At 41.0% G+C, this 16,869-nt stretch overlaps 1 protein-coding gene across 1 annotated transcript in view; it reads right to left on the minus strand.

The window, feature by feature from the left end:
• The window catches only part of ARL15 (ARF like GTPase 15), a gene marked incomplete at its 3' end in the record, with an annotated part of 228,853 nt that extends 212,427 nt beyond the window's left edge, over nucleotides 1-16,426 (minus strand). Inside the window, exons 1-2 of the mRNA XM_082012988.1 lie at nucleotides 16,412-16,426; nucleotides 3,032-3,088 (exon numbers count right to left, since the gene is read on the minus strand). Coding sequence (XP_081869114.1) covers nucleotides 3,032-3,088; nucleotides 16,412-16,423 — 69 coding nt within the window. The 5' untranslated portion in view covers nucleotides 16,424-16,426. The remainder of the gene's footprint in view (nucleotides 1-3,031; nucleotides 3,089-16,411) is intronic.
• Between the last annotated feature and the right edge of the window lie 443 nt (nucleotides 16,427-16,869).

The following is a 16,869-nucleotide window of genomic DNA, read 5'->3' on the forward strand; positions in this document are numbered from 1 at the left end:
TGCACATTGTTTCTGAGGTGGAGTCCTAAATATCTATAAAGGTTGCAAACATCCTATCATAAAAACTGCCTTACAAAACAACAAATTTTGGATTATTTTTCCTCTGCAGTTCATGTAGGTTGAACTCTCCATCATTGTTTTTACCTGGCTAAGAAAATTAAATCAGAAACAGAGAGGAAGTTAATGATAATCTTTGCTACAACCTGTCATATGCTTACAATCTCCACAGTCATGCAGATTCAAGAAGTAATTTATCTGCCTGTTCCCACACTTCAAAATGACAGATCTGACTCACACTCTAGTACGGTGGAAGAAGGAGAAACATGTGTCTGAAAAGACTGGTACTTCTGCCAGAAGCTACTAGCTGTGTGAAATGCACAAGGAAATGGAAGTTTTATTTTGGTTGGTTGATTGTTTTTTAATCCCAAAAGTTTTAATGCAAATACATTTTCACTGTAATACAGTTTTTCTATTAATTACCCCTGCTTTTCTACTCCCCATTTCAAGGGTATACACTTCTAAGTAATCTCATCTGGTTTATTCCCCCAAAATGGGCATCGCATCTATTTCTGTACTCTGGCAAAGGTCTATGTTCTTCCTAGCTCAAGACAACAAAGCTTTGTGCATTTAGTCATGGTAGCTGGAGGTGGCATAGGCTCTTTTGCCCAGGATAACTGCATAAACCCTTTCTCCATCTCATAATCTGTACAAGCCTGAAAAACAGGAAGCCTATTTAATGGAGTAGTACAGCTGAAGTAATGAGTGCTCAAGAGTGCTACTGATAAGTACCTTGATAACAGACTGAGATGTCTGCAGTCCAAAGGACTAAGAGCCTTTGCAAGCTGCAAGATGCTTGCAGCACTGTACAACAAGGACGTGCAGAACAGGAAGTGTCCAAGTAATACAAACTGAACACATGCTGCTGGGAAGGACTAGCATTTGAGAGACTGCCTAGCTTTTGGATAAAAATCAATCAAGTAACAATAAAAAATAATTATTAAATCTGCAAAACAGCATGCTGTAGAAAGTACACAAGACAAGATACAAGGAATTAATTAAATGGGAAATATGAACTGCAGCTTTGCATTTTGCTTCTTGACATCAGTAGGGAGCACCATACTTGCTAGCTACCAGACTGCTCGCGCACCTGAGCAACAAACCCAGTGTCTGAGTTAGACGACTGAGCATGAGCAGGGCACAGTGCAGAGGGAGGAACTATCACGCTGCGTCTCTGCATAACTCTCACTTCAGCAGGCCTCCCCCTTTACTCTGATACTAAAGCTGTCCAAACTCACTCTCCACTCACATCACCTGAAACTCACCTTTCCAATGACAGGCATTTCCATATAAGCAAGTACTCTCGGCACCTAGCATTTTCCTAAAGGAACTATTTTGGCCTTCACATGCACTTTACATGGGATGCCTGTCCTTCTTCTACACTGTGGCCACAACAATGCAGCTCTGGATGCTCTTAAGCCTACTCATCATCCTCCTCACCTTCCTCCCTTAAGTACGAGCAGTCATTGAAATGAGTTCCTCTCAGCATTTTCGTAACTGAAGCTAGCTCTTTATAATTTGTAATTTAAAACATTTGATGAAATTAAATATTATGCTGCCCAAAAGGTCACAATGAGATGTCATCAAACTAGCACTATAACTGCAGTTACCACAACTTAGCAGTGCAGTATACACACCACACTTACCTATCTTAAACTAAAACAGAACCAATTATTGTCAGAGGGTGTATTTTGCTATACATTATACCTGCTTATGCCTGATTCTGCAATATACACACATTTATATCTCGGACATCCTCTCAAATTAATTTCAACACCTTACTATAGCCCTCTAAAGAGCTGGCAGATGGTTTGCATACCTTGCAGCCATTAAAACCTCATACTGTAACCCTCTCTGATCCTTCAAGATATGCATACTCTTATCACATAGGAATTTAAAGAAAGAAGGTCTTCCCAAGGAACTTAAATACCACAGGAAAATATGCCTTTGATTTTGCAAGTAGCATGTTTCTTCCATGAGGATTTTGTCCATAGTACCCAAATTGTTATTTTCTACCACTTAGAAAACAGTCTTTCAGATGTTGAAAACAGAATGCAGGCAAATGTCATAGGAGAAAACCTCAAGCAGATCTTAAACTCTACTTGTAATCAAATTCTAAGAGTAAAAGCAAATTTTAACCTTTGTGATTCTGTCCTCAGGTAAGCCTTACTGGTGGTACCATAGCCCTCATCACAGGTGTCCAAAAGTCACCTACACTTTTGACTGTACAGCCTAGTGAAGTGGGAACTGCTATGTGCCAGCCTTCCTCCTGAAAAGTATTAACAGCTGGAGCAGCACTCACACTCCAAAGTTCCAGGATTTGAAGGACAATTTGAGCAACAGTGTCTTATACATTATTCATATATGTTATTCTCTGAAATACTCCATTCATCTAACTGTTCTCATCATTAATTGGAACAACTGGGAGTGGGGGGGGGGGGGGGGAAACTTAGTATATTTGGGACATATGTTTGATGTAAACCTCATCTTTCTTTTATATAATTTCATTAAAGTTTGGGAAGTTTAACTTAACAGCATTTGGAAAATATTAAGGCACTCCAGCAAAAGCTTAAAACAGTATGTCCATTTAGCTAATACGCTTGACATATGACATTGCTCAAACATCATGGATATTTAAAAGCAAATGTATACAAACCCTTCAGCAATTACATTAGGCCAGAATTCTAAGCAACTGATAACACACAAATTCTACATTTTCTTACACCTTAAGAGGTTGGCTGAATTTTTTTTTACCTTTTTAATTAAGGTAGGGAATACTTTTTCTATCCTGATATTAGTAAACCTTTGACAGGACAAAACCATGCTGTAGCCTGTTTAAGTAAACTAATATAACAAATCCCTTTTGCTAACTACATTACTTAATCCTGATCCCCAAAAAACTAAGTAACTTATGTTCACTCAAATGGCATTAACACTAACAAAAATGATTTAGTTAGTTAGAACATTGCCTTACCGTGTAAATGCCAATTCTACAAACAGCAAATGAGAGCTGGATACATTCAGACATAGTCTAAAGAAATTAAAATAGAGACATTACCAAGAATGCTGTTTATTAAGAATTAGTTTTCCTCCCATTCATCCCCTCTCCCCTGAAAGAAACACCTGTTGGTATATTACTTTACCTTTCTTCTGTAAGGCTGGATTAAACAAGCTGAGAAACATGCCATATAAATTGAGACTATGCAGATACTTACTACCTTTCATACAGAAGCAGCTGCCAACACCATTACATTTACTAATTCAGTATTTCATTATAGGCCTCAAATAACCTAATGCTCCCCAAAATGACTGCACACAACATTAACATTTTGCATGCAAGCTTTCAGTCCCATTTATTTTTATCTACTCTGGTTTTAAAACAACCTGCAAGAGACATTTTAATAGAGTAATGTGCTTCTTGGCTTCTCAGTGGACTGTAAAAAGCTTCCACGTTTAAATATTACAATTCTTCTCTCCTTGTATCATCATTCAAATTCTCCTCCTCTGTATACCAAAATAATGCATATAATTTAATCTTCCCACATTTCTGAAGACATACTCCTTCAATTTTCTAAGATTTTCACGTTTAAAATAGAACTCTCTACTGTCTTGAATATTTTATTTAATCTGCTCTTACACCTGTGAATAATCATATTAAAAGTTTTTACCCTCAACTCGCTCAACTTCCAATCTGTTGTGATGCCACAATTCTATGTCTTCTGCAGTCACCCAGAGAGGCTGAGGATGGACTATGAATTTCTGATGAAACAGATGAAAAACACTTTCTTTAAATAGCATAAAGAAGCCAGAAAATAAATGCAACTCCCCAACACCAAAATAAAACCTATTGTTGCTTCACTGTTTTTAATATACAGTCAGGTAGAATAAATCAGGCTTAAAACAATTTATTCAGAAAAGCAATACTTCAAATAAGGTATTTGAGAAGTCACTGTAGGCAAAAATTAAAGCAATCACGTAGAACATTTTTACTAAACTTTTAACAAGTTCACACATCATCTGCATGTATTTTAAGATGTTGAAGGTGAAGTGCTGGATGCTACAGACTCCAAACAGTTCAGTGAAAAGATTTTTTTTTTCCCAGCCTCTGTCTTCTAACCTCCCCTCCCACCAAGTAACACTGCAGTTGAATAACCTTGCCATTTTAAAAATTAAAAGAGCCGCTCTTATGAATATGAGTAATAAAAACATGTGTAGCAACATTTTTCTTTTGCTGTATCTGTTAAATTCAAATATTAAACAAACTGTACTTCACTGGACTGTCAGAAAGTCAAAAAGAGCAGAACAAAAACTTTGAAAGCACACCTCAACAGCATGGCTGATTTTCTTTTCTTCCTGGAAGCAGTCTAGGATATTATTACTGACAAGGAAATGCTGCTTCTAAGCACCATCTAAATTGCCAGGATATTTTTTCTTTTTTTTTTTTTTTTTTTCCCCCCAGCTTTCAGAACAAATATCCAGTTCTACAACTTGTGTTCTGCGTTTCCCACAGAAAAACAGGAACAGAACTGACTTTGAGAAATCCTGTAGTACACAAAGTGGTAGGGTTATAAACCGTACCAATACACCTCCTAACGGTATTTGCAGACCTTGTTCCAAAGGTTCCAGGGATGGATGACTTCCCCAAGCAATCTAACCCAGTGCTTCATTACCCTCCCTACTAGAAAGTTTCCTAATGTTTAACCTGAGTCTGCTGCAATTTAAACCCATACTTAAACACCGGATGATACATACAGTCATTTTTATTTTCAGTATCGTGACAGATTCAATGCTGATGGCAGACACAACTTTATATACAAAATAAAAGATTATTTTAGGTTGCAATGGACGTAAACATGCAGCAGCAGCAAACCATTACAGTTGCTCAATGTATATAGCTTGTTTTTACTCTAGACAAGCACAGCATTACAAATTGTTTTCCTTTTTTAATTTTTGTTCAGTACTTCCAGGCTGTATATTCATGGGAGAACTAAGCTGCAGTTCAAATTCCCCAGCGAGTGCCTGTGGACCCTGGCTTCAGCAGACTAAAGCAAGCTACTCAGTGTTACCTTACTTACCCGTTGCTGGGTTTGCCACTGTTAATGTTTTGAAACCAACAAACTATTGCAAGGCATGAATTCTAAAATTAACTCCCCTTCCTACTATCACATACAGTAGCAATGAATGTTTCCCCCTATGCATTTCCCAATGAAATATTAAACTAATCCCTTCCCCAAGCCTCCAAGATAATGCTTATAATCTGCAGTCTACAGTGCTAACAAAGCTCATTAATTCCAATCCTGTTACTAGCTTCCTCTTACATTCTCTCCTCCCCCCCCAAAAAATTGACATTCTCCGAATACTATTTCAATTTAATGACTGAATCAATCAGGAATTGATTTAGACTATCACTCTGATCACTGAACTACAGTGTATGTGATAATCTGTTGCTACAATGGGGCATTTGTTCTTGATACTTATAATCTTTCATTACTTTGGTTTTGCAACTCATTCTGGACCATACAAGTGGGTAACAAAACAATTGTTGGAGAATTTGCACTTAATTTACTTACAGTTTACTGTTGCTTTCTGAAATGATTTTACATGGTAAGCATGAAAGTAAAAGAAAAAAAATTGTAAAAATATACCTACAAGTATTACAAAAGAAAGATACCTTGTTTCATACAATTCTACAAAGACTTACTCTTACAGAAGTCACTTAGCGTCTCTGAAGTGAGAAACAGTCATCGGGTCAAATATGTCAACATAAGCATGCATCTTTGCCAATATGCACCCCTCTGCTTAGGCAAAGGGTCATTACACAAACATTAAATAATTTCTCCAGACAGAAACTAAAGTCACAGCTAACCCAAAACTTTGTTATTTTAATCATATGTTATAAAAACGTGACTGTTCATAATGACTTAGAGAACTGTCTGCCTTGCAGCTGTGCAACCTTTCATTCACAACAAGCATTTCTTCTGTTAATTTTTCAAGCATTCAGCTATCAGTACAAATATCAGTACAAACAAATTTCAGTATTTGGTGTTTAAAACAAAACAATAAAAAAACCCTCATACAGCTCTGACACAGGTGTACATAGGCACACATTAGTCTGCAACTGCACAAATTCATTGTTTTAGTATCTCTATCTTCAGCAAATAAGAAAAAAATTCCTACCCACAATATTTACATGAGAAGAAATTTTGAAGATATTAATTACAGCATGTTCTGCAACTGATCACTTCAAAGCTGCAATCACCCTTCTGAAAAGCACTAGCCTCAAGAACCTTAGTGGGCAAATGGGGAGGAGTGATCCTGATCAGCTTCTCAGAAGACACAAAAAGGCTTGACATCTCACAGAACTGCAGGGTCTAGTATCCCCAATTCTGCCAACCAACAGAAACACTCACCTTGACCTCAGCTTGCTTTGCCATAATCCTAAATAAATTACAGCACTAAGTATAGTTCCAAGACCACAAAACCAGAAAGAAATAACAGAAAAGGAAGTTGTTGGGTTTTTTCTGGTGATGTGCTGCTTCATTAAAATAAAGATTAAGATGCCCTCCTGCTTATTTCTAAAGGAGTGGTCCACCCCAGCAATCACTTGAAATTACTGAATCTTCCAGACAAAAGTTTTTCCACCTCCATTCTTATCTTCATCTTTTTCAGTTCATAAGAAATGGGAAAATTAGCAATACAAGTGTAAACAGTATGCAGATTTTAAGGTACCTATATGTATGGAGCCTGAAAGAAATCCCTAGTCCTTATGTGTTTTAACAAACATGCAGGTACCCAAAAGCACACACAACTATGCTACAGTATAGCTGTCAGGAACTTTGCCCAGAACTGCTGTTTTATAAACTTGTGTACCAAACTCCAAGTAGTAACCAAAGGCTCCTCTTTTTGCACAAGATGTCACAGCACTCTAGCACAGTCCATTAATAATATTTCTAATTTAAACTCCCTGAATTCTTTCTTAATACAGTTCTCAGGGATAAAAGACACACAAAATATTTTCATATTCTCCTTTAATGCTGAATAATTAGATTTTTAACATACTGACCTTCTTTTACATAATCATTAGAAAAATAAATCTGAGTTTAGAGACTAGAAGAAACCTGACGCTGATAGAAAGGCAATGATACGTGAACAGGAAATAGGATTAGATCCAAGAACTCTCCTGTCATCATAAAAAGTAATCAAGTGGATGCAAGAGAGAACAATGTTCTCCCCTCTTTTAGGCAGTATTCTCACTGGAACAGCTTTCCATGGCTGTTTCCAGGACTGCAATGGTTCGGACAGGGAAAGATGCAGATCAGCCAACACAAAATTAATAGCTGCAAGACAGCATAGACCTTTCTCAAGAATTCTGGACCTTTTCTCCAGTCCTGCTGAAACCTGAAATTACACAAGTTTGTAGGTGAGAATAAAGCACCAAGAGAAGACATCACTCACCATAGAGTACATCATCACTGCACTCTACACAGGCTGTCAAGTTTCAGGTTCACTCAGTGTTGTGGGCCTTACATACAAAGCCATAAATTGGTCAGGGTACAAATGTTGGAAGGCAAATAGCCTCTGCTCATATGTCAAAGCAGCACATCCAAGCAGAAGGAACCCTTTAGCTACATGCCCCTGGAGCAGATTAAGTATCTTCATAAATCCCTCTGAATTAAAAAGTCTCACCTCCTGTGCAGTCAATGCAATTCTGCTACACTGCAGATCATCCAAAATACCTCCATTTTCTAACTACAATTTCCTGCTCTGGAACTATACCTAGCTGTCCCTTCAATGAGGAGGGATGGAGGTGGTTAGCACACAGCATGAGCACAGGACATACAGGGAATCATACCTCATGGACACATGCTCAGGTTCCAGCAATCAGAGCTTCAGGATCTCCACAAGCCCACCATCGCATCTGAGTATCATGTTTAATACCCCACCACAATGGACCTGTCCTCCAAGAAACTGTACAAATTCATAGTCTACTCATTTTGGCCTCCCTAACATTACTGCACAAGTGAGACCCTGAATTCAACTACACTCATGGGAAAAAGCAGTTCCTGGTTTATAACTGTCATCGAGTTCTTCTATCGGGAGAAATTACTTATTGTCCATTTACCCTCTTCATGATTTCAAAGATGTCTATCATATTGCCTTCCCACACCATTCAGCTGTCTCTTCTTCAGGCTGACGGGCTACAACTGTTTAATCCCTCCTTGTATAGACACAATTGTTTTCTTTCAATTTCTGTGTCATCCTTCTCTGTATCTTCTTTGATTTTACAAGACTCTGAGATGATGCAACCAGAAATGTAGCACTTAAGACAACAGCAAACCTTACATTTAAGCCGTGTAAAAATGAGATTTTTCCTTCTTTTTCCTTCTTAATAGTCTAAACTTGTTGACAGTTGCCTGGGTTGAGATGACATTTTAAAGAAGGATCCTCTTTCCCTTTCCTGAGCACCGATGGTATTTTAGGTCCTATCCATGCACCTGTACTGCCATGTGACTTCTACTGTAAATATATGCAACTTTGCATTTATTAACACTGAATTTCATCTGTTTTATTATCAATATGAAAAGGGGTACTACGATTATTTTCCCAGGTTCAATGTGCACTCTTAGTATTTTTCACTGCATCAGCCCATCCAAAGCACATGCAGTTCATAAAACTAAAAACAAACATGAAATTCTCCTGTAAACTTTGCATTCTCTTCTCCCTCTTATGCACTGCCAGACAGTGCTAACAATGTTTATTTATAAAATTTACTATTGACAGTTGATAAAATGATTACTTCATTTTTAATTGCTTCAAAGTTTTTCATCTCTATTAGAGGCAAGACCATGTAAAGGAAGACTAGGCAGCAGAAGCTGTAAAAGCTAATAAAATGTAGAAAACAGATGCTTCTTCCCTCCAAAAGCTCCAAGTCAAAACAAGAAAAAAAAAATCTGCAAACTCACTTCCCCCATATCAACAGCTCTTACCGGCTCAAGATGCCATCTTGATTCCCAGATTCTCCAACACTAAAAGCTAATGTGGTCCTGTGAACAAATTTTTCTTCTACTGCTCCACCAAAACATACATCATAAAAGCAAAGCGTCGTACAAAGATTCAAGTTCTTCCTGGTGTTCTTCCTTACAAAAAAGAAAGCTGTAGGGCAGGACTGCATCTAAACATAAGAGGACTTGTCAGCTAGACTTCCTGCTTTGTGTCTCTTCATCAGGTAGCAGGAAGCTACTCACATCCTCGTGTTGGCAATTAATATAGTCACCTTACCAGGCTGCCAGATAGACAAAAGAATAGTTCTGTACTCTGAAGTGCTCCACCATGACATGAGCCAACCTCTTCTTCAACTGCAAATACCCTATTTATGTCCCCAAGGACTTTTATACAGTCAGACAGTTTGCACTTCAGAAAGTTTTGCTGCACACACAGTGTAAAAAAGCAAAACCACCATACTCCAGAGTATGATGAGCCCAAACCCAAACAATTACAATATTTTAAGTACTGCGTATGTTCTTTTTCTTTATGGCTTTACAGCTGTTTGGGCCCACATTTGTGCTTTATAGTTTGAAAGTAAAAATGCTTCTTTTGTTAGTGGAAAGTCAATAGCCTCACATAATCACAAAAATTCAGAACTCCATTTAAGACTATAAACATCACAAGCTGGCAGTCTTAAACATGAGCTGATGATACTGACAACAAGCCAAAAACGGTAATCAGCACCGGGTATTAGAAGGAATATTCTGTCCTTACTAAATGCAGATTTTCTTACTTATTGAAAGCTTGCATTTCTAACCTTTTGTGAAATTCATCACCATGTTGTCTCAAGCTTGGAGATCTGACTGATCTCCATTCAGGAGACTATTCAGGAGCAGCATACTGCATAGCAACATGGGGCCCAACACATATTGAACCTGGGACTACAAGAAGGACATTGAGGTGCTGGACCGTGTCCAGAGAAGGGCAACAAAGCTGGTGAGAGGGCTGGAGCACAAGTCTTATGAGGAGCGGCTGAGGGAACTGGGCTTGTTTAGTCTGGAGAAGAGGAGGCTGAGGGGAGACCTTATCGCTCTCTACAACTACCTGAAAGGAGGTTGTGGCGACGAGGGTGTTGGTCTCTTCTCCCAAGTAACCAGCGACAGGACAAGAGGAAATGGCCTCAAGTTGCGCCATGGGAGGTTTAGATTGGATATTAGGAAAAATTTCTTCACTGAGAGGGTGGTCAGGCATTGGAACAGGCTGCCCAGGAAGGTGGTGGGGTCGCCATCTCTGGAAGTGTTCAAAAAAGAGTGGATGTGGCCCTTCAAGACATGGTTTAGGGAACATGGTGGCACTGGATTAATGGTTGGACTTGATGATCTTGAAGGTCCTTTCCAACCTAGTGATTCTGTGATTCTGATTCTGTAATGGGGCTATTTGTAATGAACACAAATTAGCACATTTTCAGAAACTAGAACGCATTTTTTGATTTAATAATATCTACCACTCTAATGCAATCCTCATCATGGAAAAAGGAAAATGGTAAATTAATTTTATTTTAAATGTGCTAATTCACTTGTTTCTTCACTGTACGTATCTGAAAAGAACAAAATTTCTGGTGCTGCAATATTCCTGTGACTTCACAGAATCTTGTCCTGGAAATTATAATCACATTAAGGCATTCTTTTGTGTCCCTGAGGAAGGTGTATCGAGTTCCACTGTTTGCAACAGCCACCCTTGAGTCAAAAGTTTACCTGGGGAATTCAGTAACGCTTCCTGTTGCAGGATGAGCAAATGCCGTGTTTTACTTTTATCCTCTGCAAAGGAATTTCACAATTCTGCTCACTGATCTATGTTCAGCCAGGTAACTTCCAGTGAGTTAAGTCACCAATATTTTTATTGCCTTTTCTATATGGCTGATCACATCTTCCATTCAGCAAAAATTGTTTGCAATACTGGCTAGGTAGACTCTATTAAGGACGAGGATTTGTCTTTTAGAGCATCTCTCTCCCACGTCTTCAGCCACATCAGGTTCTTGAACTCCCAAATGTACTTAAGTCAGAAGCATGCTCATTCAGGTGATATCACCTACCAGAATGGACTCCATTTGCCATTCCCAGTTGATTTACACTTGAATGTTAGCCACAACTAGATTACGGGTCTCAAAAATTTGTTTTGGATTTCTTACTACATTGCCATGTTGATGCAGAAAGTAATCAGAAGCAGCAGCATTCTCACTTCCCGATTAAGTGGCTCTGGCTATGTATACAATATCAAGTAGTGCAGCATAGCAAGAGCTAGCGCTGAAGAGCAAGTATTCACACTACATACTTCAGGTATTTTACTTCAAGTTAGTTCTGATCTAGTCCTGTGGACTGAAAACCCATTAGCTAAAAGCATCTTCCAGCCTTGTTTCATCTGAAAAATATAAAGTTCACGTGATCTGTGATGACTCTGCAATGCAAACCTATGTAGAATAAGTAGAGGTGACTAAGATTCACTTCAAAAATTCACATCAGATCCAAACACTAATACCACTGCATGCACTTCGTACGCTAGTTGATCTTACACCTGTGAGTTGCCTTCTTTCCTGCATTCAGCTACATCTTTATTTTGAAATAAGTGCCAGACCCCTCATCCTTGTACCTAATCAGCTTCCCAAACTGAAGAAGGGATAGTACCTTAAGATACAAGCCCTTGTGCTCTACAGAGGGTGGAAAATTTCAAGGATGTTATGGCTGATAGCTATCAACAGACAGCCCCAATAATCCTTATCATTACATGACAAAAGACAAAATCTATGCGATGAGAGGGATTTTTAGCATACGATAAGAGGGCACGGCTACATAGACCTTTGTCGCTCATTTTGCAGGGGATATATCAAAAATCTGTATGTGCCTCAGAGGGAAAAGTCCAGGGTTCCTAGTATGGACCTTCCCCCATCTTTCCTTATTTAAAGAACAGCAGCTACTGGTTTACAAAGTTTCAGTGAAGTAAGACTCTAGCCTTCAAACAGATGCCTCCATTTGTGGTACAATAAAGCATGTTTTCTATGGCCTGCAGATACCAAACAATGGAACAGGCAACAGTAACAGAAACCAAATTCTAAAATTTGAAAATTTACTTACATTTACTCAAGAACTACCCAAATTTTAGCTTCTGTGTGCACGCATACAGAAGTAAAGTAGTTCATAACAGCAACAAACATACAAAGAACCGAAAACACCCAAACTTGTTATAGTTTAAATAAAAAATCCCCAATAAAGCAACAAGGGCTCTACTGTACTAAAAGTGTGCGCTCCCTTGACTTTGCAATGCTCATGTTCATGCTCAACTTCTAAGAAAAAAAAAAAAAGAATCACCAAAGTTGATGTGGCTGTTCACACACGTGTTATCTTCCATTTCAGGTTGGAATATACTCTTTATTACCTGCCCAAGAAACATTCTTATATACAACTAAGATACTACATAGTATAGGATACAATTTAAGGATAAGCTATCATATTAAAAATGCTAAATATACAAAATTAAAGAGGTTATCAAATTTATCTTAAAAATTCTCAGGGCAATATAAGACCTCTTCTTTTTTTTTTCTGAAGTCACACTGATTCAAATCTCTACATCACCCTCTAAAGTAGCTTTAAAAGCTCTACACAGATCAGGCTGATACACGGAGCGACTCAATATAAGGTCCTTATCTAGTACAGAGGATGCCACTGAAGAAGTATATTGTGCAAGTCTACTCAGCTGCTTAAAATGTGCATTGCAAATACCACATACGAAAAATTGAAGCATTGCTATTGTTTTCCCACAAGTTCTCCAAGCAAAAATTGTAAGATTTGTCACATGCCATGCTTTTCACAAGATGCATCATGCTGTAATTTCTTAAATTAAGCATAGTCTACTGAACATAGGCCAGCCAACACAAGTCTATGTATACAGTATAATTCTTCCAGGCACAATGCAGCAAGAATGAAGCCGAAGGCTGCAGATACACCACAGAATTATGCAGTCACAAAAACCTACAAATCTACATTGATGCAGCTGTGTTTTCATAGTATGTTTTAAAGGAGTTAACTTCAATACAAGGAGAATAAAACTCTATGAGTAAAAGGTGCCTCTAAATGAGTGAAGATGGATTCTTTTCTAGAGGTTGGACCTGGTTTAGCTATGTTGATTAAGAAAAACAAAAACACACAAATAATTAAAAAAAAACCAACCACAGCAAAAAAACACACCACCCCTAACACTGTAATTATGTCAACAAAAAACCAAAACAGGCACCAGGCTCAAGAGCCCCTTCTAGCTATTAAAGATACAGAGTCTAGGGCTACTCTTCTATTACAATGCAAAACCAGAGCACCACAGAACATAACTCTTCCAGTATCAGTGCTTTATCAAATGGCACTAACCATAAATCAAGGATCCAACTGTAAGTAGAAGTCCTGCACAGGTTCTGGGTATCTACCCACACAAGCTTCAGGGCCATTGTTCAAGCTGACTCCAATTGCCCTGGCTTTGAGCAGGTTTTGAACATTTTCAATAACCTGCCGATATTAGCAGGTGCTGCAAATATTCACTATTTCATGGAATCAGCTCCTTAAAGTACAAGAAAGTCTCCATCAATGCAGGCTCTATCCAAGCAAAATTGGGAAAAGAACCTTCCTATGCACGTCTGGGAAGAGCTAGCTGAGGACTGACTCCTTTTTCGTGACTGAGTCCACGCTGCAGCAAACCTGACCTCAGTTATGCTAGCCTCCTTCCACTAAACTCCCTCATTCAGCCCCACTGCTAACCAAAACTTTGTCTAATGCTCTGTCAAGGGACTACTGCAGCCAGAAACATCTGCATCCTTTGTGCTGCTGTCTGCTTCACACTAAAGGCAGAGGAGAAAACCTCACTGTCTGCAGGCTGCAGCACAGGCGTCCCACACGAGGAACCAACAAAGGGACCTTCTGCTTAAGTTTTGAAGCCCACGTAGGTGCAAGATCCCAACATAAGTGCATAAAACACAAAATCCCTTAACACGTACAGCTTTTTACTACGGCTGTTATGAAAATAACAAGGTGGTTGTTCTACATCCATGGGTAAACATGTACACTAGCAAGTGGACTGCAAGTCTTGCATAAAAAGAGTAGGCCCATCTTTATGCTAGGACAGACTGTGGCAACAGCTTGGTCTCCCAGGCTGAAAGTGAGTTGCAGATAACTAGTTGCCTAACTCCCCATCATCAGTTCTTTTCGTCAGAGCAGACTTTCCAAGGTGCTTGAACCCACTGTTCATTACCAAGAAAAGCCATTCCATTTACCACCACTAACAGAGAAAGGCGAATGAGGACCAGTGTCCTGTATTTGGTGAAGATGGGGACTGGAAGGGGAAGTCCTCTACAGAAATGCACGAGAAAATATTTGAACTGCCAAACAGAAATTGTTTTCTTTCCAGATTATACACAGATGCAAAAAGAGGTTTAAAAGAGTTGATGCCAGCTGCGACAAGTATTCCAAAGATCAAGGGACTCCTACTGTATAAGAAGTATGGAAACCCGAGCAACAAGTGCCGGTCAGTGATAGGTGAAGGCATCTTGGATTGCCCCAGAGCATCAGTGGACCAGCATCCTGTTTAAACTACTATCCCCAACCCCTGGCTTTCACCATCTATAAAAAATAACTTGGCTGATCCATAACAACTTCTACATCAAAAGAATCCTTTACATTTTGTATGGTACTGTGAGATTGATAAGACCTTGAGAAAGTCTGTCTTCAGAGATACAACAGAAACACTAAGCAAAAAGTGCATGAGCACTCAGGATATCATTATCCTGAAGATTCACTTTTTTTAGAGATAGCACCAAAGGAGGACACACAACAGAAAAGAGGAAAAGGGTCAACTGGAAAAAAAAGAGTAAGGAAAAAAAAAGTAGAGCTATTTAATTCTCTCCCCCCTTTAGTTAATACAAAAACATGTGCTCAGTTTCCAAGGCTTATTAAATTTATTGTACGTGGAGTGGCTGGCCTGCCGCACAACAGCCTGTAGCAGTCACAAAGGTTAATGCAAGCATTTCAAGAAGTACAGGATGACCAGTTTCATCTGGATATAAGTTTATAAAGGAAAAAAAATCTAAGAAATAGCTCCAGGGTCTCAAGGAGCTGCAAGGCTGCACTTGGCACACTGCAAGGTTATTATCAGTGTTTCATTAACTAGGTCTTAAAGAGAAGTCCACCTACCATTTCTGCCGCACAGGACTCATTTTCTATTCTCTCTCTGTTATTCCAGTTGAGGAAGGAAAACCTAAAACTTATTTTTTTGGTATAAACCTGAATAACACAAAATAAATCTAAGCTACATGAACACAAGAATAATATTAAGTAAATATTTAATATATTTCTGTTTTAGTTAATTTCATCATCACAGAAGGAAAAGACAGCCACTGCAGGCAGCTCTTGCCTCATTACGAAAAATTTTCAAATCAATTCACTAAAAAGAGCATCTCTGCAGATTTTGTTGACTAGCTGATGAACCTCTCTTGAAAGTCTACACCCATGTACATCTCATGTGAAGGCACCAGAAAGGCTGAGTCGTTTCTGACCCCAAGGCCTTCCTGAGCGGTCGCACCAAACACCAACCGCGAACAGGGATGGCCAGAAGAGACCTACTCCTTCCTGCCCTTCACTGACTCCTGTCAGCACTTCAACAACGGAGGAGGGGGCACAATTCACAGGCTGGCGCTCACAGAAACAGAACTTGAGTGATGGGATATGCCCATTCCGTTCTCCTGCTGTCACGCTGCCAAGACCAGGGGAGCAGGTCTCGTACCAAAATAAAGTCACCAGCTCGTTACCTAGCCGTGCCACAGGCTTTACTCGCCAAGCGGACCTCGGCGACTCTCAACGCCGACCACAACCCCAGCTTGAACTGGGCGCCTGCGATACGATCGCTCACAGGCGAATACAGCCCATATTCATTAAAGAGCAATAAACGTTACCCCCGAACGCCAGCTGCCTGGGCGCAGGCCTGATCCCGCCCAGGGTGACAATTTAGTTCATTCAAGCGTGCCCTAAGCTCATGCATTTAGGAAAAAAACAGCGACCCGGTCACGGCTTTAGCAATCTAATAGCGGCCAAATGAGCGGGGCCGCCGCACGCTTCAGCGGAACCCCGCCCGTTTATCGCCCTTTAACAGCCCGCCGGGCCGGGGGGAGGCAGCGCGGCCGGCCCCCGGCTGCCCACCGCCCCACCTGCCCCCTCCACACACACCCCACACCAGCCGCCGCGGATGACGCCTCAGCCGCGGCGCGCTCGGTAAGATGTCGGCGGGCGGGCGGCGAGGGCCGGCGCGGCGGGGGGCGCCCCGCTGCCGCCGGGGGACCTACCAGGTAATCCATGTACCAGGTGGCGCCGGGCGCCGCGCTGCCGAAACGGTCTCCGGGGCGGCGGGCGCCCGCCCTGCCGGCAGCGACGCTGGGCCACCGGGAGCCCCGCCGTCAGGGGGAGCGGCGCTTCCTGCCGCCGCCTCGGGGGGCTCGGCCGCCACCGCAAGGTGCAGGGCCGGGGAAGGCTCGGCCGCTGCCGCCCCAACGGCCAGCGGAGGGTCGGGGGTCGCCGGCGCTGCCCGGCCGGCGCTGTCAGAGCCGCCCACTGCCGCCGCCACCCGCACCTCACCGCGTCGCGCCGCGCCGCAGCGGCCCTGCGCGCGGGGAGGGGGGGAGGGACGGGGGGGGAGGGGCGCGCGCGGCGGCGGCGGAGCGCGCGGCGGGCGGGCGGCCGCGGCGCAGCCAACCCCAGCCCGGCGCCCGCGGCGCCCGAGCGCTCGACAGCAGCGCGAGCCCCC

Source organism: Phaethon aethereus (assembly GCF_964289735.1).
Source record: "Phaethon aethereus genome assembly, chromosome: Z".
Lineage (NCBI taxonomy): Eukaryota > Metazoa > Chordata > Aves > Phaethontiformes > Phaethontidae > Phaethon > Phaethon aethereus.